Source organism: Theropithecus gelada, chromosome 4 (assembly GCF_003255815.1).
Source record: "Theropithecus gelada isolate Dixy chromosome 4, Tgel_1.0, whole genome shotgun sequence".
NCBI classification, from domain to species: Eukaryota; Metazoa; Chordata; class Mammalia; order Primates; family Cercopithecidae; genus Theropithecus; species Theropithecus gelada.
In genome coordinates this window covers 52,115,922-52,139,112 of record NC_037671.1, presented here as the reverse complement: position 1 = coordinate 52,139,112, position 23,191 = coordinate 52,115,922, and the positions used below count along the sequence as shown (strand labels likewise).

The window sequence follows — 23,191 nt, the reverse complement described above, 5'->3', positions numbered from 1 at the left end:
GTTTTATCTTATATAACTGTAGCTATTTCTGCTTGGTTTTGGTTTCCATTTGCATGGAATATCTTTTGATATCCCTTTACTTTCATCTATATCTGTCTTTATAGGTGAGATGAGTTTCTTAAAGATAGAATATAGTTGGGTTATATTTTAATCCACTTAGCCACTCTATATTTTTTAAGTGTAAAATTTAATCCATTTATGTTCAATGTTATCATTGATATGTCATTTTGTTAGTTAATTTCTGGTTGTTTTGTATATTTTTTGTTTCCTTTTTCTCTTATTGTTTATCATTGTGGTCAGCTGGTTTTACATAGTGATAACATTTGAGTTTTCTCTCTTCCTTATTTGTGTTTGCTCTACCAGTGGGTTTAATACTTTTGTGTGTTTTCATGATGGTAGATATCTTTTCACTTCCATGTGTAGGACTCCTTTAAGCATTACCAGTAGGGCCAGTCTAATGGTAGCAAATTCTCTTAGCTTTTGCTTGTCTGGAATATACGTTTTTTTAATCTTTCATTTATGAAGGATAACTTTCTTGGTTACAGTATCCATAGGTGAAAGTTTCTTTTTTTTTTTTCTTTCAGCACTTGTTAAATATATCGTCTCTGGCAGCAGCAGCTGGGTGCAGCAGACACTTCAGGTGGGAAATGTCAATGTGGCTCCAGAGATGTGGATATGCAAGGGCTGTTGGGACCCTGTGCAGAATGCAGCCTGGTTGGGAATACGATCTCAATAAAGGACCCTTCTGTAGCTGCCTAGCACTCAAGGGTGTGTGAAACCCATGGGCCCCACCGTGAACTCTCCTCTGGAACTGTGCCTTTGGGCAGTCTCCAGGCAACTCTTTGGTAGCCTCGGGGCAGGGGGGGTGGTCTGTGAGGGTCTAGAGGCATCCCAATGGCTAGGATGCAGAAGTCCATGATGAAAATGTGCATTAGTGGGAGTCACTCTCTTACCCTTTCCATACATTAAGGAGTCTTTCCAGGCTCCCAGCCAATCCCAACTGAACAGACTGCCTTGTTTTTCTCTCCTTCCTTGCTTTAGGTCACTTATCTGTTGAATACTAGATGGTCTATTTGGAGTTTAATTATCTACTCCTTATTTTGGTTCTTCTTTGCGGAGAAGGCAAGTGCCAGATGCTTAGTCAGTTATCTCTCCTGAAGCCCCTCCCCTCAGAATCTCCCTTTTATTTTACTTTTTTTTCAGTTACCTCAGGGTTAATATTGTCTGCTTTACTAGATTTTTTGAGGATTAGTAAGAAAAAGGAATATTTCGTCATCTGTGTCACCATATTACAATAAATCTTGAAATGTGAGGCTATGTGAACATTTGGAGGGAGAGAGAAAGGCAAGGAAATAGATAAAAAAGAATGATAAAGGTGAGATTGTTTACATGTGTATGTTCTCTGAAAGAATGATTTAGAGAGTTCTCTCTCATATTGAGCATGTATGGCAGTCAGCATGGGAAGCGTGAGAGCAGTGGTAAACTACATCATTGGGGGGAAAAGCACGAGTAATTGTCTGCCCTGTATTATTCTGCACAAATCTGGTAACTTGTTCTTTAAGAGTGCTTGCTTTTGTATAATGAGAACCAAACTGTTAGCCTTTTTTGCTTCTCACACAGCAGGATTAATTCAGAAATAAACTTCGCAGATGGTGAAAAGAAGGTGCCAACCAAATTCAATAATCTATACTTATTAATATCCTAGAGTTAACTAGCTATATTAACTAAAAAGAAAGGAGAGGGTACATTAGCTCTGATTTGTTAGACTCATAATGACAACCATGCTTAGCAAGGTGATCAGATATTATGGAATATCTCTAAGTCACTTACATAAATTAGTAGTACCAAATTACTCCTCTTCTTTGTAGCTGATGGAGAGTTTAAATATAATCTTTCCGTTTCTTATATTAGTTTCCTCTTGCTACTATAACAAGTTATCATAAATTGAATGTTCTAAAATAAATATACGTTTATTATCCTACTGTTCTGGAGATCAGAAATTCAGATAGGTTTTCCTGGGCTAAAATCAGGATGTCAACAGGGAAACTCTATGGGGAGAATCTGTTTCCTTACCTTTTCCTACTTCCAGAGGCTATCCATATTCTTTAGCTTGCAGTATCTTCCTCTGTCTTCAAATTCAGCATGACTGGTCAAGTCTGCCTCATGCTCATCACTGACATTGACTCTTTTGACTTCCTCTTCAACATTAAATACCCTTGTGATTACATTAGGTCCACCCAGATATTCCAGGAAAATCTCCCTATTTTAATGTTAGCTATTTAGCAGTTTGAATTCCATCTGCCACCTTAATTCCCTTATGTCACACAATATAACATATTCGAAGGTCCAGGGATTAAAACAATTTATACTTTTGAGAATCTACTATCCTTCAAACAACAATCCTGCCTTCCTATCTGGGTCCTAATGACTAACACATTAAACCTTGTTTGGATCCTAAAGGTTTCTTTTAGGGAAAATATTGCAAACACATGTAAAAGTGGTTTAAATAAAGTTTATTACAAGATGTTATCCTATGAATTGAGAATAATTTAAAATTATGTTATTTTTCTTTTCAGGGATGGAAATTAAACACCTCTTGTTTTTGGTGGTTGCTGCTGCTTGCTTACTGCCTATGTTGTCCATGAAAGTATGTGAGGGTTGGGTTTCATAATTACTTTCTAAATAAAGATAAGAGCTAACACTTTAATAGAATTCATGTCAGAGGCACTGTTGTGAGACTGCTACACCCATTACTCACTTTGTTTTCACAATAGCCCTGTTAGGCAAGTACTCATCTTAATACTATTTTATAAAGGAGAGAACCAAAGAATAGGAAAGTTAAGTCATATGGCCAATATCTGAGGAATAAGACATGGCAGGGCCTGAAATTATACTTAATCAGTTAGCTCCATGGGTCCATATTTATTTCATTGTGGCCTCTCTGGATAATACAGGAAAAAAGCTGAGAATGCAGATGAGCTATATAATTTTTTACTATAACAATAATTTAAAGCATCAAAATTAAATATAAAATGGAAAGGTGCCAACAGCACAAAGAGCGACATGAGGAGCTGATTAGCAGTTTGAATTCCATAGGCTACCTTAATCTCACTAATAATTAAAAACAATAACTTCAACAGTCACAAAACAGAAGTAGAACACACAATGACATAATATTCTATGATCAGCCAACAATATTCACTTTTAAATAACTTCAATGATATAAAGAAAATAATATATATTTTAATTTACCCAAAATTTTATGACAAACTGAAGTAAATAACCTTGGTATAGAAAATGAGTGATATAGAAAAAACCATGGTATAGAAAACCTTGGTATAGAAAATATTTTCATAGGCCAGGTAGAGAAGTAAGAAATAAAAGGCACTTAGTTTTATTGTGGAAAGAAAATCCATATGCAGTAGGCTATTAGGGTGTTCGTTTGGTATTTGAATCCTATTACTCACTCCTCTTCCCCAAAGAGAGACTAGGTGGAGCTCCTGTTTAATGCCCAGTAATCCTCCAGTAAGTTGGAATTAGTGTCCTGAATTAGAGTCCTAAATAAGACTTCTTCCTTCCCTCTGATTCTCTGACCATTTTACTTCCCCAGTGTGGACGGGTGATCTTCATGCTTCATAATAAGGAAAAAGCTAATCTGAAGTGTAGCCACCATTCCAGAGGAACGGGAAAAGGGCAAACAGTCAGAAACCTATGTTTGCCATTAAGACCTAGTACTAGGCTGTCTAGACCACTTAGGCCAAATTCTGGGAAACAGCCTAACTCAGATTGTCATGTGAAAGATGAAATTAGCATCGCTAGTTAAAAGTCCAGAGCAAAGAGTAGATAAGTAGAACTCCACCCATCCAAGGGAAACCATACCCAATCCGCTTTTGACCAAGAATATAAAAGAAAAAGTAGAAGGCATTGATAAAACAATATGTTTATGCTTTATAACAGAGATCTATTAGAATATTTTCATACAATTTTGTAGACAGTTTGGTCATAAAATAAAGGCTTAAGAATTTTAAATTTAAACAAGAAGATAAATTAAGCCCCCAACACAAATTTATTACATAAACTTTAAACATGAGTCTCAGTTAAAGTAAATAATGTGCTCCAATTTGCCAACAAAAATAGTATTATGCTTTATTTTTTTCAGATTCCAGGTAGAAATCAAATGGACTAACCATCAGACCTGAATTGTATTTTACACTTCCACAAGTGGCAGTGTTTGCTGGGATATTAAGCATCTAATTTAACAGAAATTGTTTTTACTTTTTATATAGGTAGTTTTCCACGACAATCTGGTAGATGTTACACAAATCGTTTTCTTAAGGAAAACTATAGAGAGTTATGATCAGATAACAGGCAGGCTGAATCTTCTCTGAGTTAATTAGAGACTTCTCTGAGCACATGGTATACCTGGGATCTGAAGAATAAGTTGGCCTTGCAAACTAACAAGATGTACTATCAAAGATACAGGCATGGGCAAATATTCTATGGCAGGAAGGAAACTGGCACATTCAGATAACTAAAAAAAAAAAAAATTAATGTGACTACAGCAGAGATAAGGGCACATATCCTAGATAGAGGCTGAGAATAAACAGAATATTCAAAGGCCTTGTTAAAGATTTTAGTTTCTCTTTCTATGAATGGTAAACTGTTGAAGACTTTTAACAGTAAAGTAACTCCATTGTGTCTATGTTTTAAAATTTTTGCTCTCAATGATGACTGGAGACTGGATTATGGAAGAATGGATCAAGGAGTGGGACAGAGAATGTAGATGTAGTAAAGCATTAGTGGATTCAGGAAGGCCAGTGGAAAGCTAGACAGTAGCCACAATCAGTCCAGGTGAAAGAAACAGAGAAGTCTGAAAGGAAAGAGAAAAATAAAGAGAGTGTTTTGTTCCTCACACCAAAAGAAAGACTATTTCTACACTGAAAGCTTAGTGAGAGGAGTCAGCTGCCAATAAACGAAGCAGAATAAAGTCATTAAAACAATATTGCATATGCAAATTGAGCTTGTCAGAGACCTTAATAGGAATATTTTTAATGGAGGCAGTTCCCAACTTAAACCTCATTGCCATTTTGTATGAGATAATTATTTGTTTCAGGGAGGGCTGTCCTGGGCCTTGCAGGAATTTAGCAGCAGCATCCTTGCTCTCTATTCTAAGATGGCAATCTTATCTCCCCCTATCATGCCCATCATGACAACTTCAAATTTCTCCAGACATTGCCTAATGCCTAAGCAGCAGGGGAGGTGGATCGCCTAGGATAGAGAACATATTATTGAAAAAACGGGGGGAGGTAAATGCAAGGCTCTATTACTTGGGCAATTGTACACAGCCAGAGTTGGCAATATTTTCCAGAATATAAATAGGGAAAGAGAGCAGAGACAGAGAACAATAGTTGAATGGGAAAGTGAGGTAAACGAAGAGGTGTTTGCTTGTTTATTTGTTTTAAGATATAAGCAGCATGCAGCTAGGCATGGTGGTGCATGCCTATAATCCTAGCTACTTGGGAGGTTGAGGCAGGAGAATCATTTGAGCCTGGGAGGTAGAGGCTGCAGTGAAGGCGATGCTACTGCACTCCACTCCAAGCAACAGAGCAGGACTTCTTCTCAAAAAAAGATATAAGCTGCATAATCATAAGTAAACAGGTCTGGGAAGGGGGAAAAAAAAAAAGAGTGGCTGACAGCAGATGAAATGAAAAATAATGTAAGATTTGGGGAAAAGGTAGAAGAGAATGGACTAAATAACACTGTGGGAGAGTTGAGCCTTAGAAAGATTAGAAAGAATGACCCATTCACTTGTACCACAGAAGAAGAGGAAAGAAAGCGGACAGATACAGGTAGATTGACAGACTGGGTAAGACAGTTGAAGCAGCTGCCCTCTGATTGCTTCTCTTTACTGAGGGAAGAAGGATGTTTCACAATCTGTTGAGAGAAGGTAGTTGTGAATAGAGGAGAGTGCAAAAGTTCTACAGTAATGTGGAGGGTGACAGAGTGAGTTAACCAAACAATTCATTAGAATTGATTAGCAGAATTAAGGAACTATTTGAGGTCAATCTTACTGATTTGGGGTCATGCAGATATGTGTTGTGTTGTTTTTTGAGACATTTTTTCTGGCAATGCTCAGCTGATAGAACAGGCAGGAGAATTGTCAGTCTCATCCAAAGTTGGGGTGTTTTAGTTAGGCATTTCTAGATGATGGTGTGCAGACAAAAGATTAAATATTGCAAAATGAGAGTTGTGAAATTAGAGAACACAGATAGAGATGAAAGGAAAGACAAGAGAGGGCTAGTAGAGAAAAGGAAGAATGAGTTAGCAGGCTCAATTATATTGAAGAACAGTCAGAATGTCTGATCATGGCAACTTGGAAGAACAGGAGATTCTGATCAGGCAGGGAAGTGCTTGACCAGGTGATTTGAGAGGTATGATGTTTTGGGATGTAGTGAGATACAGTTGGTGACCATTAAAGTGAGGATAAAGATGATTGAAGGAGAAGTCTAGAGGAGGAAGATTTTGAGGGCCTGAGACATCAAAGGGTTGGATTCATCCATGTGGATATTAAAGTCCTTTGAGTTGACTTCAGAAATCTGAGTGGAAAAGATGAATTCGTTTCAGGAAACACAATTTCCAGGAAAGAGAGGAAGTAGGAAAAAAAAACCATGATAAGATGTTAAATAAATGTTCAAGAATGAGGTGTGAGAGGCAAATGTCATGAGTTTCCATACGGCAAAGGTTTTCAGAGGAGCAAGGAGAGTTGTAATCTGGAAATGGTATGTGGAATCATGTAGGTCCTCAGCCTTTCCTCTAGTCCAAATCAGAGTGACTTGCAATGTGAGAAAAAAATAACACCATGTGAATATGTCCATAGAGACAGTCTCTAGAGAAGTCTTCTGAATTCCATATTTAAGTTTTCTCCCCATACCCTGAACTGTTGATATAAATGACAGTGAATACTTCTTTATTTGTGTAAGTTATGGTGCTAGATCTTATGCATTCATAAATTGTGCTGATGGTCATGTGGTATTAAGGAAGCAACAGACACCCCTCACATTATAGTACATTAGTTCTGCTACATTTTTTAAAAAGGTATGAAGTACATGTGATATCACACACACACACACACACACACACAAAATAATGCTCTTTATAGCGATTAATGCTAAACTAAATACTTTGGTCATGTATTTTTCTTCTTAGTGAGTTTCAGAATAAAAAATAAATAAATGAAAAGAACAGTCACGAATTCAAGATTGTAGGCTGAATTTGAATTCTATGTTATACTCTCTCACACATACACTTGAGAGTATTGATGTTTTCTCATACGAACAGGAAGAAGACACAGAATTTGTGTTGATAGCATTTGCGGCTTTGTCCTCAGTAATGAATTTCTTAGTTTGGGTTCTCCCAGACACACACCACTAGACAAGGGTTCAAGTGGAAGTAGTTTATTTGGGAAGCAGAGAGTACAGTTGTTGCAGGGTGGGAGGTGTGTAGAGAATAAGCCAGAGAAGTAAGTAACAGGCGTGCTTTGAAGATATCTTCCTTTGTGGATCTTATTGCCCAATAAAAAGTGCTTCATCATGGTCCAAAGTATGAACCTGGAAAAATCCTAATCACAGGATAACCAGTGCATTATTCCGAAGACTAATGTAATGTCATCCTGATGTTCAGAAATTCTCAAAACTAGTACTGGAGAAACGGAATCCAATATAATGAGACACTATAAATTTGAAAATGCTACAAATCACTGTTTAATATAAACTTAATTTGCATTGCCTATAGGTCTGCAAAATATATGTGACAAATTCCACTTAAAAGAAGTAACACTAATTAATATTTTTCTGGTAACAGAGGAAATCAGCTAAAAAACAATTTAATAAGCTCGTCACTGACTTGCCAAATGTACAACAAGAGATCGTTAATATACACAACACTCTCAGAAGAGGAGTAGTTCCACCAGCCAGCAACATGCTGAAGATGGTAAGATCGAACAATAGCAACAACCATGATGGCAATAATAGTAGTGGTGTTTACTGAGTTTTTATTAAGTTCTACGCACTTTCAAAGTGCTAAAAGTTTTATCTTCACAACAAATATTTTACGTAGCAGAAGAAAGAGAGACCCAGAGAAGGTAAGTAACTTTCTGATGATTGTATGGTTAGTCAAGGACAGAGCTCAGCCAGCCTAGCTTCCTTCCTCAATACTCTAAGACAGTGCTTCTCAGCCTTTCATGTACTCAAGAATTACCTGAAGAACTTAGTAAAGCACACTTTCTTGGTGTCTGATATCCTGATTCAGGAGGTCTGACCTGGAGACCGCCACAAGCTCCCAGCTGATGCTGATGCTGCCAGTATATATGACAAATATTGATCAACAAGTTATCCATGCATTTCATAGCTGTTTTCATTGGGCAGTAGTCCAGAGGCTAAGACACTCTTCCTAGAGTTAAAATGTCTAGATATCTAGTTAGTTGATGTGGCCAGGTAAATAAATATTGGCAAATTTATCCCCCAGTTTCATTGCACCCATAAATTTATCCTCCAGTTTCATTGCAACATTGCATACCAATGTTGGTATCTCATCAACATTGCATCCCATAAAGAGGAAGAGAAATTCTTTCATTATAAACCTGCTATGCTCTCCTACAAGAAAAATTTAGGGAAGTCTCAGGTGTTTAGGTGATTACTCTCACATTTGTTATCCAGTAGCATCACTCAGTTTCATGAGCACCCTCAGCCTGCTTCCTTGAACTCTGGACCAGCCTATAGCAACAAGGGTTAGAAATAGTGCAGGCTGTGGAGGGTGATTCTAAGGAACACCTTTCTCTTACAAATGATGAAGAGGATGAAACAAGGAAATAGATAAATGATTTTGAGATTTATCTCTTAATCGTTTTTTAATCCAAAGAGGTATTTGAACTAAAGATAAAAATCAATAGCTTTCATAGGCATTCCTGCATGGTGTTGTAGCAAACATACATGTTGTGTTTATTATTTACAGGCATTTTTCAAATACCTTGTTACATTAGCTCATTGCATTCTTCCAATACAATTTTCTTCATTTTACATATTATGACACTGAACCTAAGGAAAATTGAGGAGCTTATTCAAAATCTTAAGAACTGGGGCCCAGATTAAAATGCAAGTGGGCCAAATCCAAGGACCTGGAGAAGTAGAGTCCAAATTCCTTGGTTGCCAGATGAGCAAATAAGTTTACCTAGGAGGTACAAACAAGGTTAAAGAAACGTGAAAAAATATAGCCTCTGATTTGAGATTGGAGATGAAAGGCAAATACAGAAGAAAAACTGGAAACAATATAAGAATGCACATATTCAAGCGCTAAGGTACAAAGGTATGAAATGTCAACAAGATGATAAAAGTAAGTGTACCAGTAAAACTGAGAAATATTTCAAAAGAAATAGGAGGGTTCAGCTGCTCCACAAACAATGCATAGGACATATATAGGATTAGAAGTAGCAACAGCAAATTTAAGGAACAATAGGACTGAAGAGTTAACCGCAATTACCAGGCAGAGATTTTGTTTAAAAAAATAGTTTCTGAACACAATATTAGAACCAAAGCAGAGTCACTTGTTAAAGCTGAAATTCCGAGCTTTGGTATGATCATAGTACAAACTTCAATTTTAATTGTGAATATGTCTCAAAAAAGGAGTATCTCACCAACATTAATCAGAGGTAATGTCCTATACAGCTTCTTCAAAGTGCAAACGTCCTGCTATATTTTAACCAGATAAGTTCCGGTTCCCGTAGGTTTTCTTTGCTAGTGAATGCCATGGTATTCCCCCAGCCCAGAGAGCCTATACACTGGTAGATGTGTTGTGTCATTTCTGCTCAAAAGTTAGACATAGCCATAACTAAAATAAATTTTTTTTTCTTGAAACGATCAAAACCTGCAAAACCGTGGTTTTACCCAGTGCTAAGCTAATGAGTTATTTAATTCGTCTCATTCAACCCCAAGGGTAATTCAAAAAGTTGACCACAAGATGGCAGCAAATACATATAATAATTAAACTTTACATGCTCAGGACGATACTGAAAATGAATGTCCTCCAAACAGTCTAAAGAGTAGCTGAATGATTTACATAAAAACTTACAGTAAAAACAAACTCTACACCTTCTGTTGGCAATGTGTTATATGCACATATAAGGATATTCTTTTAAATGGATGTATATGCTGCTGAACACCAGGCGTTCAGCCAAGGTATAGTTGCTTGCAGCACAGAAAGCCAGTCACTAGATGAGTATTGTCCATTGCCTGAGAAGAAAGACTTTGTTGTGGGTGATGTCAGCCTGTCAAATCCTTCCCTCTCCCTAACCAACCAAAGTTACAGGTTTATATAGGAGGGATGGAAAACAGGAGGGACAAGAAAGAGGAGCTGGTCGACAGGTAGTAGCTGTGTCTCCTTGCCTAGGTGTGGTGATCAGGAAAGCCTCAGTTCCCTGCTACCACCTGAGGGGCCTGATGGTGGGTTTCCTGACAAAGGAACTCAGATAAGACAAATGTTCATAGGCTCAGTTCTTTGTAAAAATTGGGCAGTTTCATATACACCACAATGATAGAAGAACGTTAGGGAGATCGTTTACCACGGAGTGTCATACTTACAGATGCAGAATTTCTCCCTTTCTGCATTGGGAGAATAGCTCTTACTTACTCATACCTGACCAAATGCTTCAACTCAGCATAGTTGATGCACGCAGAGATTCAAGAACACATACTCTAAAGCCATCCTAAGTGGATTCAAATTCTTATTTTGTCAATTATTTGTAGTGTGACTCCCTAAAAGTTACTTAACATCTCTGTGCCTTAGTTACCTTATTTACAAATGGATATAATATTATCTCTTTTGTAGAGTTGCTATGAGGTTAAAGTGAAAGAAGATACACACAAAATTGGTGACAGATTCTGCCATGTGGAGTTAGCTTCCATTTTTTTAATTCATAATTTTAGATATAAATGTGACTGTGTCCTTGCTTCTGATCACAGCCATCATTTATTCAATACATAAGATTTATCACATCTTAGTTGTATTCCTTGGATTATCACATTTGAACAAACCTTTGGGCATAAATTACAGCTAACAGTTTCCAGACGGATAAACTGAGCTTCAAAGAGATAAAATAACATGTCTGAGTTTAAACTACAAATAAATTACTAGGTAACTCTGGTCTGTTTCCCTGGAAGCATTTACTTAAATTCTCTACTACATCTGTGAGAGAATCTATCTCTGAATGTAATTACCAAATTTTGAATTTGTGAATTCAAGGGCCAACATAATAAATTGAAATTGTTGTCTTTCTCTTTCTACTAGAACGTTTAATAGTAATCTCGTTATTTATATTTCTAGTTGATACAATGGAAGATATTATATCTCATGGATTATTAGAAACAATAAATTAGAATCTTATGAAAATATTAATTGGACCATGTGCTTGTTTTTTTTTTTTTTTTTTTTTTCCACTACAGAGTTGGAGTGAAGAGGCTGCACAAAATGCCAGAACTTTTTCACGCTATTGTGATATGACAGAGAGCAACCCCCTTGAGAGGAGACTTCCAAGTAAGTGTGTGTCTCTATGACCCGCCTTTGGACTAAAAAGAAAAAAAAAACAATAGTAAAACAGGGATTGTTATGTACCCTGATGAAAGTAAATTAAGTCATCTAGATTTCCTTGTTTGCACTGGGTCATACATGGCAGTGAGTTGTGGACTATTACACTGTTTTTAACTCATTAATTTTTAAGGTTTATATCTTTAAGTTTTCAGATTCCAAGTTCTGAAGTTTTCAGATTCCAAGCTCTGACCATCAGGAGAAATGAATCAAAACTCTCAGTATTGCAGAAGAGTGGAGTGAGCAGCTAGAGACCTAGGTCTCCATTCTGTGTAGTTACTTTAGCTACTGAACAATAACACCAGGGGATCTTCTTAGCTTTGGAACGGTAATGCAGTTGAGAAATAAGTTATATGCAGCCCTGCGCAGCTGCCCATAAGATAATTTTAGGTGCTCAAAAGTGAGCTCATCTTTTTTTTTTTTTTTTAATACTTTAAGTTCTAGGGTACATGCGCACAACGTGCAGGTTTATAACATATGTATCCTTGTGCCATGTTGGTGTGCTGCACCCATCAACTTGTCAGCACCAATCAACTCACCATTTACAGCAGGTATAACTCCCAATGCCATCCCTCCCCCCTCCCCCCTCCCCAGAATAGGTCCCAGTGTGTGATGTTCCCCTTCCCGAGTCCAAGTGATCTCATTGTTCAATTCCCACCTATGAGTGAGAACATGCAGTGTTTGGTTTTCTGTTCTTGCAATAGTTTGCTGAGAATGATGGTTTCCAGCTGCATCTATGTCCCTACAAAGGACACAAACTCGTCCTTTTTTATGGCTGCAGAGTATTCCATGGTGTATATGTGCCACATTTTCTTAATCCAGTCTGTCACTGATGGACATTTGGGTTGATTCCAAGTCTTTGCTATTGTGAATAGTGCTGCAATAAACATACGTGTGCATGTGTCTTTATAGCAGCATGATTTATAATCCTTTGGGTATATACCCAGTAATGGGATGGCTGGGTCATATGGTATTTCTGGTTCTCGGTCCTTGAGGAATCGCCATACTGTTTTCCACAATGGTTGAACTAGTTTACAATCCCACCAACAGTGTAAAAGTGTTCCTATTTCTCCACATCCTCTCCAGCATCTGTTGTTTCCTGATTTTTGAATGATTGCCATTCTAACTGGTATGAGATGGTATCTCATTGTTGTTTTGATTTGCATTTCTCTGATGGCCAGTGATGATGAGCATTTTTTCATGTGTCTGTTGGCTGTATGAATGTCTTCTTTTGAGGAATATCTGTTCATATCCTTTGCCCACTTTTTGATGGGGTTGTTTGTTTTTTTCTTGTAAATTTGTTTGAGTTCTTTGTAGGTTCTGGATATTAGCCCTTTGTCTGATGAGTAGATTGCAAAAATTTTCTCCCATTCTGTAGGTTGCCTGTTCACTCTGATGGTAGTTTCTTTTGCTGTGCAAAAGCTCTTTAGTTTAATTAGATCCCATTTGTCAATTTTGGCTTCTGTTGCCGTTGCTTTTGGTGTTTTAGACATGAAGTCCTTGCCCATGCCTATGTACTGAATGGTATTACCTAAGTTTTCTTCTAGAGTTTTTATGGTTTTAGGTCTAACATTTAAGTCTCTAATCCATCTTGAATTAATTTTCGTATAAGGAGTAAGGAAAGGATCCAATTTCAGCTTTCTACTTATGGCTAGCCAATTTTCCCAGCACCATTTATTAAATAGGAAATCCTTTCCCCATTTCTTGTTTCTCTCAGGTTTGTCAAAGATCAGATGGTTGTAGATGTGTGGTGTTATTTCTGAGGGTTCTGTTCTGTTCCATTGGTCTATATCTCTGTTTTGGTACCAGTACCATGCTGTTTTGGTTACTGTAGCCTTGTAGTATAGTTTGAAGTCAGGTAGCGTGATGCCTCCAGCTTTGTTCTTTTCGCTTAGGATTGTCTTGGCAATGTGGGCTCTGTTTTGGTTCCATACGAACTTTAAAGCAGTTTTTTCCAATTCTGTGAAGAAACTCATTGGTAGTTTGATGAGTATGGCATTGAATCTATAAATAACCTTGGGCAGTATGGCCATTTTCACGATATTGATTCTTCCTATCTATAAGCATGGTATGTTCTTCTATTTGTTTGTGTCCTCTTTTATTTCACTGAGCAGTGGTTTGTAGTTCTCCTTGAAGAGGTCCTTTACATCCCTTGTAAGTTGGATTCCTAGGTATTTTATTCTCTTTGAAGCAATTATGAATGGAAGTTCATTCATGATTTGACTCTCTGTTTGTCTGTTACTGCTGTATAAGATTGCTTGTGATTTTTGCACATTAATTTTGTATCCTGAGACTTTGCTGAAGTTGCTTATCAGCTGAAGGAGATTTTGGGCCGAGACAATGGGGTTTTCTAAATATACAATCATGTCATCTGCAAACAGGGACAATTTGACTTCTTCTTTTCCTAACTGAATACCCTTGATTTCTTTCTCTTGCCTATTGCCCTAGCCAGAACTTCCAACACTATGTGGAATAGGAGTGGTAAGAGAGGGCATCCCTGTCTTGTGCCAGTTTTCAAAGGGAATGTTTCCAGTTTTTGCCCATTCAGTATGATATTGGCTGTGGGTCTGTCATAAATAGCTCTTATTATTTTGAGATACGTTCCATCAATACCAAATTTATTGAGAGTTTTTAGTATGAAGGGCTGTTGAATGTTGTCAAAGGCCTTTTCTGCATCTATTGAGATAATCATGTGGTTTTTGTCTTTGCTTCTGTTTATGTGATGGGTTACGTTTATTGATTTGTGTATGTTGAACCAGCCTTGCATCTCAGGGATGAAGCCCACTTGATCATGGTGGATAAGCTTTTTGATGTGCTGCTGGATTTGGTTTGCCAGTATTTTATTGAGGATTTTTGCATCGATGTTCATCAGGGATATTGGTCTAAAATTCCCTTTTTTGTTGTGTCTCTGCAAGGCTTTGGTATCAGGATGATGTTGGCCTCATAAAATGAGTTAGGGAGGATTCCCTCTTTTTCTATTGATTGGAATAGTTTCAGAAGGAATGGTACCAGCTCCTCCTTGTACCTGTGGCCGAATTCGGCTGTGAATCCATCTGGTCCTGGACTTTTTTTGGTTGGTAGGCTATTAATTATTGCCTCAATTTCAGAGCCTGCTATTGGTCTATTCAGGGATTCAACTTCTTCCTGGTTTAGTCTTGGGAGAGTGTAAGTGTCCAGGAAATTATCCATTTCTTCTAGGTTTTCTAGTTTATTTGCGTAGAGGTGTTTATAGTATTCTCTGATGGTAGTTTGTATTTCTGTGGGGTCGGTGGTGATATCTCCTTTATCATTTTTTATTGCGTCTATTTGATTCTTCTCTCTTTTCTTTATTAGTCTTGCTAGCGGTCTGTCAATTTTGTCGATCTTTTCAAAAAACCAACTCCTGGATTCATTGATTTTTTTGGAGGGTTTTTTGTGTCTCTATCTCCTTCAGTTCTGCTCTGATCTTAGTTATTTCTTGTTATTTCTTCCATTCTGCTAGCTTTCGAATGTGTTTGCTCTTGCTTCTCTAGTTCTTTTAATTGTGATGTTAGAGTGTGAATTTTAGATCTTTCCAGCTTTCTCTTGTGGGCATTTAGTGCTATCAATTTCCCTCTACACACTGCTTCAAATGTGTCCCAGAGATTCTGGTATGTTGTATCTTTGTTCTCATTGGTTTCAAAGAACATCTTTATTTCTGCCTTCATTTCGTTATGTACCCAGTAGTCATTCAGGAGCAGGTTGTTCAGTTTCCATGTAGTTGAGTGGTTTTGGCTGAGTTTCTTAATCCTGAGTTCTAGTTTGATTGCACTGTGGTCTGAGAGACAATTTGTTATGATTTCTGTTCTTTTACATTTGCTGAGGAGTGCTTTACTTCCAACTATGTGGTCAATTTTGGAATAAGTGTGATGTGGTGCTGAGACGAATGTATACTCTGTTGATTTGGGGTGGAGAGTTCTGCTGATGTCTATTAGGTCCACTTGGTGCAGAGATGAGTTCAATTCCTGGATATCCTTGTTTACTTTCTGTCTCATTGATCTGTCTAATGTTGACAGTGGGGTGTTGAAGTCTCCCATTATTATTGTATGGGAATCTAAGTCTCTTTGTAAGTCTCTAAGGACTTGCTTTATGAATCTGGGTGCTCCTGTATTGGGTGCATATATAGTTAGGATAGTTAGCTCTTCCTGTTGAATTGATCCCTTTACCATTATGTAATGGCCTTCTTTGTCTCTTTTGATCTTTTTTGGTTTAAAGTCTGTTTTATCAGAGACTAGTATTGCAACCCCTGCTTTTTTTGGTTCTCCATTTGCTTGGTAGATGTTCCTCCATCCCTTTTTTTGGAGCCTATGTGTGTCTCTGCATGTGAGATGCATCTCCTGAATGCAGCAAACTGATGGGTCTTGACTCTTTATCCAATTTTCCAGTCTGTGTCTTTTTTTGGACCATTTAGCCCATTTACATTTAAGGTTAATATTGTTATGTGTGAATTTGATCCTGTCATTATGACGTTAGCTGGTTATTTTGCTCGTTAGTTGATGCAGTTTCTTCCTAGCCTCAATGGTCTTTACATTTTGGCATGTTTTTGCAATGGCTGGTACTGGTTGCTCCTTTCCATGTTTAGTGCTTCCTTCAGGATCTCTTGTAGGGTAGGCCTGGTGGTGACAAAATCTCTAAGCATTTGCTTGTCTGTAAAGGATTTTATTTCTCCTTCACTTATGAAAATTAGTTTGGCTGAATATGAAATTCTGGGTTGAAAATTCTTTTCTTTAAGAATGTTGAATATTGGCCTCCACTCTCTTCTGGCTTGGAGAGTTTCTGCTGAGAGATCTGCTGTTAGTTTGATGGGCTTCCCTTTGTGGGTAACCCGACCTTTCTCTCTGGCTGTCCTTAACATTTTTTCCTTCATTTCAACTTTGGTGAATCTGACAATTATGTGTCTTGGAGTTGCTCTTCTCGAGGGGTATCTTTGTGGTGTTCTCCATAGTTCCTGAATTTGAATGTTGGCCTGCCTTACTAGGTTGGGGAAGTTCTCCTGGATGATATCCTGAAGAGTGTTTTCCAACTTGGTTCCATTTTCCCCCTTACTTTCAGGCACCCCAATCAGATGCAGATTTGGTATTTTCACATAATTCCATACTTCTTGAAGGCTTTGTTCATTTCTTTTTCCTCTTTTTTCTCTGGACTTCTTTTCTCAGTTCATTTCATTCATTTGATCTTCAATCGTTGATACACTTTCTTCCAGTTGATCAAGTCAGTTACTGAAGCTTGTGCATTTGTCACGTATTTCTCATGTCATGGTTTTTATCTCTGTCAGTTCGTTTATGGCCTTCCCTGCATTGATTATTCTAGTTATCCATTCTTCCATTATTTTTTCAAGATTTTTAGTTTCTTTGCACTGGTTACGTAGTTCCTCCTTTAGCTCTGAGAAGTTTGTCGACTGAAGCCTTCTTCTCTCAACTTGACAAAGTCATTCTCCACCCAGCTTTGATCCGTTGCTGGCGATGAACTGCATTCCTTTGGAGAGGGAGATGCACTCTTATTTTTTGAATTTCCAGCTTTTCTGCCCTGCTTTTTCCCCATATTTGTGGTTTTATCTGCCTTTGGTCTTTGATGTTGGTGACGTGCTGATGGGGTTTTGGTGTGGGTGTCCTTTCTGTTTGTTAGTTTTCCTCCTAACAGTCAGGACCCTCAGCTGTAGGTCTGTTGGAGATTGCTTGAGGTCCACTCCAGACCCTGTTTGCCTGGGTGTCAGCAGCGGAGGCTGCAGAAGATAGAATGTTGCTGAACAGCGAGTGTTCCTGTCTGATTCTTGCTCTGGAAGCTTCATCTCAGGGGTGTACCCCGTCGTGTGAGGTGCGAGGTGTCGGTCTGCACCTCGTGGGGGATGTCTCCCAGTTAGGCTACTCAGGGGTCAGGGACCCACTTGAGCAGGCAGTCTGTCCTTTCTCAGATCTCAACCACCGTGTTGTGAGATCCACTGCTCTCTTCAAAGCTGTCAGACAGGATCATTTACATCTGCACAGGTTTCTGCTTCTTTTTTTCAGCTGTGCCCTGTCCCCAGAGGTGGAGTCTACAGAGACAGGCAGGACTCCTTGAGCTGCTGTGGGCTCCACCCAGTTCGAGCTTGCCAGCGGCTTCGGCTTCATTTACCTACTTAAGCCTCAGCAATGGCGGGCGACCCTCCCCCAGTCTCGCTGCTGCCATGCAGTTAGATCTCAGACTGCTGTGCTAGCAATGAGGGAGGCTCCCTGGGCATGGGACCCTCCCAGCCAGGTGTGGGATAAAATCTCCTGGTGTGCCGTTTGCTAAGACCCTTGGTAAAGCACAGTATTAGGGTGGGAGTTACCCTATTTTCCAGGTGTTGTGTGTCTCAGTTTCCCTTGGCTAGGAAAAGGGATTTCCTTCCCCCTTGCACTTCCCAGGTGAGGTGATGCCTCGTCCTGCTTCAGCTCTGGCTGGTCGGTCTGCTCCAGCTGACCAGCACTGATTGTCTGGCACTCCCCAGTGAGATGAACCTGGTACCTCAGTTGAAAATGCAGAAATCACCCATCTTCTGTGTCGCTCACACTGGGAGCTGAAGACTGGAGCTGTTCCTATTCGGCCATCTTGCTCCGCCCTCCCGAGCCCATCTTAAAGCATATAGATTAGGTAACTTACTGCTAGTTTCCACGAAATAAATTTTAAAAAAAATTATTACTTATGTGTTACACTATTTTTGTGTTGCTATAAAGAAATACCTGAGCCTGAGTAATTTATTAAAAAGAGATTTAATTAGCTCATAACTCTGTGGGCTGTACAGGAAGCATGGCACCCACATCTACCTGGCTTTTGGTGAGACCTTAGGAAGCTTACAATCATGGCAGAAGGTGAAGGGCGAGCAAGTGTCTTACATGGTGAGAGAGGGAGCAAGAGAGAGAGAGTTGGGGGGTGCCACGCACTTTTAAACAACCAGATCTCTTGAGAACCCGCTCACCATTATGAAGACAGCACTGAGTTATTTGAGGAATCCGCTACCATGAGGTAAACATCTCCACCCAGGCCCCACCTTCAGCACTGAGATTACATCTCAACATGAGATTTGGAGGGGACATCCAAACTATATCACCTTCACTCAGGAATACATATTATATTTTAACATGAGAATCTTTTCAAAATTAAGATGTTTTAAAAATGCTAACTCACATTTATATCTACAGAATATTTGGAATCTTAGTTCAATGCTTTTGAGTAGTGAAACAGCAAAGTGGTTCCTGCCTGCCTTAAGAAAAGGCAGATACTCCTGACTACCATGTTCAACCAGAAGCCCACACCATACATGAATGGCTAAATAAACAAATGATTATTCAACATCTTTGTATTGTGAACACCTGTGTGTAGCTTCTTTTAAGCCATAGACCCTGTTAAAACTCTTAGGCTTCTCTGATTTGGTTTCACCTATCTAAAGCAACTTGGAAGCAGCAGAGACTGAAATGTTGATTGATTTGATTTCAAAATGTGTTCATCACCTACTATCAACTTTTCACTAAATTTGAGTACCATATGCTCATTCATCAATGAGAAAGAAGGCTTTCAGCAGGGATACAACAGATTTTACTTCCTCTCAGAAGATGTTGTCAAGATGATTAGTGAACCATTCACAAAATAAAAATGAGGAAAGTCTCCTTGTATACTATTTCCCATTTGTTCAGAGTATGACCCAGCCCGTTTTCTCATTTTAGATACCTTTTGTGGAGAAAATATGAATATGACATCTTATCCTGTATCATGGTCCAGTATAATTGGAGTCTGGTACAGTGAGTCTAAATATTTCAAATATGGACTATGGCCATCAACGGATGATGACATAAGTACTGACCGGTACACTCAGGTAACCTGTGTGCTGGCAAACATGCACATTGTTTAAGAGATAAGTATGTGTGTGGAAACGTAGGTGAGAAACAACCGAAAATAATTCTACCTTCTTATGGCAATCTTTACTGAATTTACTGAGTCCCTCTTATAATTTGGAATAGAAGGAATTGTTCTGTTCAAAATATGGCTTAGAGAAGATGCCTAACTTCTCAGTTTCCTTCTTTACTCACTAGATTTTCCAGAAACTCACAAAATCATAAGATGTCAATCTAATTTGATATTGGTAGTATTTGTAAAAGTGAAAATAATGGTACCTTAAAATACAGGGAAACCCCTGATTTCTAACTTTAGTTTTATTGTGGTAAAAAATACATTTTAAAAATTACCATTTTAACCATTTTAAATGGTTTCATGTTCAGCATTAATGTGGCATGAATGTTCAGGGGCAATAAGTCCACTCAGATGGTTGTGCAACCCCATCATTAGAATATTGTCATTTTCCCAAACCGAAACTCTGTACTCATTAAACAATACCTTCCATTCCTCCCCCAAACCTCTGGCAACCACCACTCTACTTTCTGTCTCTGTGAACAATTTCACTACTCAAAGTACCTCATAACTTTGGAATTATATGATATTTGTCCTTTTGTGTCTGCTTTATTTCACTTAGCATAATATATTAAATCTATGCTCATCCATGTTGTAGCGTGTGTCAGAATTGTATTCTTTTTTAAAGGCTAAATAGTATTTCACTGTATGTGTATATCACCTTTTGCTTGTCTGTTCTTATGGGCATTTGAGTTGTTTCCATTTTTTTGGCTATTGTGAATAATACTGCTTTAAACATTGGTGTGAAAATATCTGTTTGAGTGCTTGCTTTCAATTGTTTTGGGCATATGCCAAGGAGAGGAATTACTGGATCATATGTGAATATTATGTTTATTATTTGAAAAACTGGAGTACTATTATATTTTCTGTTGCAGCTGCACCATTTTATATTCCCACCAGCAATTTACAAAATTTGCAATTTCTTCACATCTTTGCTCTATCAGTCTGCTTAGGATGCCATAACAAAATACCACAGCTAGGTGGATAAAACAACAGAAATTTATTTTCCCACATTCTGGATCCTAGAAGTCTATGATCTTAATAGAGCATAGTCAGTTTCTAGTGAAAGCTTTCTGCCTGACACCTTGTCATAATGTCCTAACACGGCTTTTTCCCAGTGCAAAAGTGGAGCCAGAGAGAATCAAGGATAGAGACAGAGACAAGAGAGACCATAAGAGCAAGCTGTCTAGCATCTGTTCGTATAAGGACACATCCTACTGGAACAGGGCCCAAGTCATATGACTTTATTTAATCTTAATTATTTCCTTAGAATCTCTATTTTCAAATACAGCTACACTGGATGGAAGTTAGGGGTACAGAATATGAATTTTGGGGGACCAATTCAGCTCATAACATTGTACCATTGCCCCTCCCCAACAAATTTATTTTCTCCTCACATGCAAAATAGATTCATTCTATCCCAAGAGCCCTCAAATTTTTAATTTATTCCAGCATCAACTCTAAAGTCTAAGGCCCAAAGTCTCATCTAAATATTATCTGAATATTATCTAAATGCATGAGATTCAAGGTGTGATTCATCAAGAGGTAACATTTCTCGCCAGCAGTGAACCCATGAAACAAGAAAAGTTATATGCTTCCATAGTACAATAGACACACAGGCATAAGATAGATATTCTCATTTCAAAAAAGAAATAGAAAAGGAAGCAGTAATGGGTCCCAGGCAAATCCAAAACCTTGCAAAAGAAATTTCATGTGATAGTAAGGCTTGAGAATAATTCTCTTTGGTTTGATGCTCTGCACTCTTGGCCAACTTGGAGGCAGCATCACCTATGGCTCTGTGGGCAGCCTTTTCCCTTTAGCTCAGTGAGGCAGCCTCATCAAATGACTCTCCGAAGAGGCCCTGCTAACATGGCTGCTTTCAGAGATCATCTGAAGGGACAATACTCTTCGAAGCTAAGCAGGAAGCAGCCTTGCACCCTGGACCTGTAATGGGAATGGCAGCCATCATGATCTCTGAAACATTTGGGGAGTCATTCTTCCCTTTTCTTGAAGGATAATGCATGTTTACAATGAAATATCTCCATCATGTCTTTCTGAAGAGTCTAAGAAGTCTGACAGCCTTCCGTCACTTGGGTCTGTTTTCTCTGTCCACTTTAGTTCAAACTGGCAGTACCTCCACTGTATAATCACACGTCTATTTCTGCTGAGATGTATGATTGAATCCATAAATCATATCCATGGTATCTTTATCTAATGGTTGTTCAGTGACATTAGGGTTCTCTTTGGAAAATACTTTCTCATTTTCTGTAATATAGATGGGCTAATGATTGTGTAAATCTTCAAGTTCTGGTTTGTCCTTGCATAAATATTTCTTCAATTTCTTTCTCTCCTCTTGTAGTTTACTGTAAGTGGTGAGGAGAAACCAAACCACTCCTTCAACCCTTTGCTCTGAAATCTCCTCAGCTAAATTTCCACGTTTGTTGTTCACAACTTTTGCCTTCCACAAACACTAGAAGACAAGGCAGCAGCCATTTTGTTTGCTACTTTATAATAAAGATTACCTTTCTTCCAATTTCCAAGAACATGTCCCTTATTTATATCTGAGACCACAACAAAATATACTTTAATGCTCTTATTTCTATCACCAGTCCCTTCCAAGCAATCTACACTTTTTATAGCATGCACTTAAAACTTCCAGTCTCTACCCATCACCCAATTCCAAGGCTGCTTCCACATTTTTAGGTATTTGTTGAAGCAGCATCTCAGTTCTTGACACCAAAATCTGTTTTAGTGTTCTCAGCCTACCGTAACAAAACATCACATTGCTGAATGACTTAAACAACAGAAATTTATTTTCTTGAATTCACAAAGCCTGAAAGTCCAAGATCAGAGTGCCAGCATGGTTAGTTTCTTGAGAGGATTCTCCTTCTGGCTTAAAGATTGCTTCCTTTCACTATATTCTCACATGTGCCCATTAGTAAGTTTCATAAAATAAAATCCACTTGAAATAAAGCCTACTTAAATTTGATGTTAAAAGTCAATGAAGATAAAGCATATTTAAAAAGAAGCATAATCACAGAAATTAATGCAGAAATCCTAAATAAAACACTAGTAAATAGCATTTTCTTTTAAGATTGATACACTTAGATACAAAGGGTATGTGGCAGGAATCTGGGAGTATCTTAACATTAAACTACTTAATCATATAATTTACCTTATCAAAAGATTAGAGGATAAAAATACAATGAACATCTAGAAAGCTAAAAATCTAACAAATTTGTGGCCTTGATTCAAATCTTCTATTTCCTATATAAGTCAACTAACACACTAATTTTATCGCAAAAGCATTATCTCATCGTTGTGGTATATTAACTGAATTCCATCACCTTCAGATAATCTTGATTTGTCTCCTTCAAAGTGAATCATTGTCACTTTCAAAATAGAACACGTTTTATCAAAATGATTTCTCTCATTTCCTGTTGCCAAGGAATGAAGACAATGAAATCAAAGAAATTTGCTTTCATTTGCTTAAAATTTAATACAGTAGAATATAGAAACATTTTACATTCCACCAGTTATGGATTTTTTTCATGGCTAGCAAATGGAGGAGTGAGGACTAGAACCCAGATCTGAATCCTAGTCCAGTGGTCTTTACACA

The 23,191-nt window shown here is 38.1% G+C and overlaps 1 protein-coding gene across 2 annotated transcripts in view; it reads left to right on the top strand.

The window, feature by feature from the left end:
• The window catches only part of CRISP1 (cysteine rich secretory protein 1), a 46,545-nt gene that overhangs the window by 14,897 nt on the left and 8,457 nt on the right, over positions 1 to 23,191 (top strand). For both annotated transcript variants that reach the window (XM_025383696.1, XM_025383695.1), the window contains exons 2-5: positions 2,577 to 2,647; positions 7,861 to 7,989; positions 11,493 to 11,583; positions 19,332 to 19,480. In XM_025383696.1, the coding sequence (XP_025239481.1) occupies positions 2,579 to 2,647; positions 7,861 to 7,989; positions 11,493 to 11,583; positions 19,332 to 19,480 (438 nt within the window). In that variant the 5' untranslated portion in view covers positions 2,577 to 2,578. The remainder of the gene's footprint in view (positions 1 to 2,576; positions 2,648 to 7,860; positions 7,990 to 11,492; positions 11,584 to 19,331; positions 19,481 to 23,191) is intronic.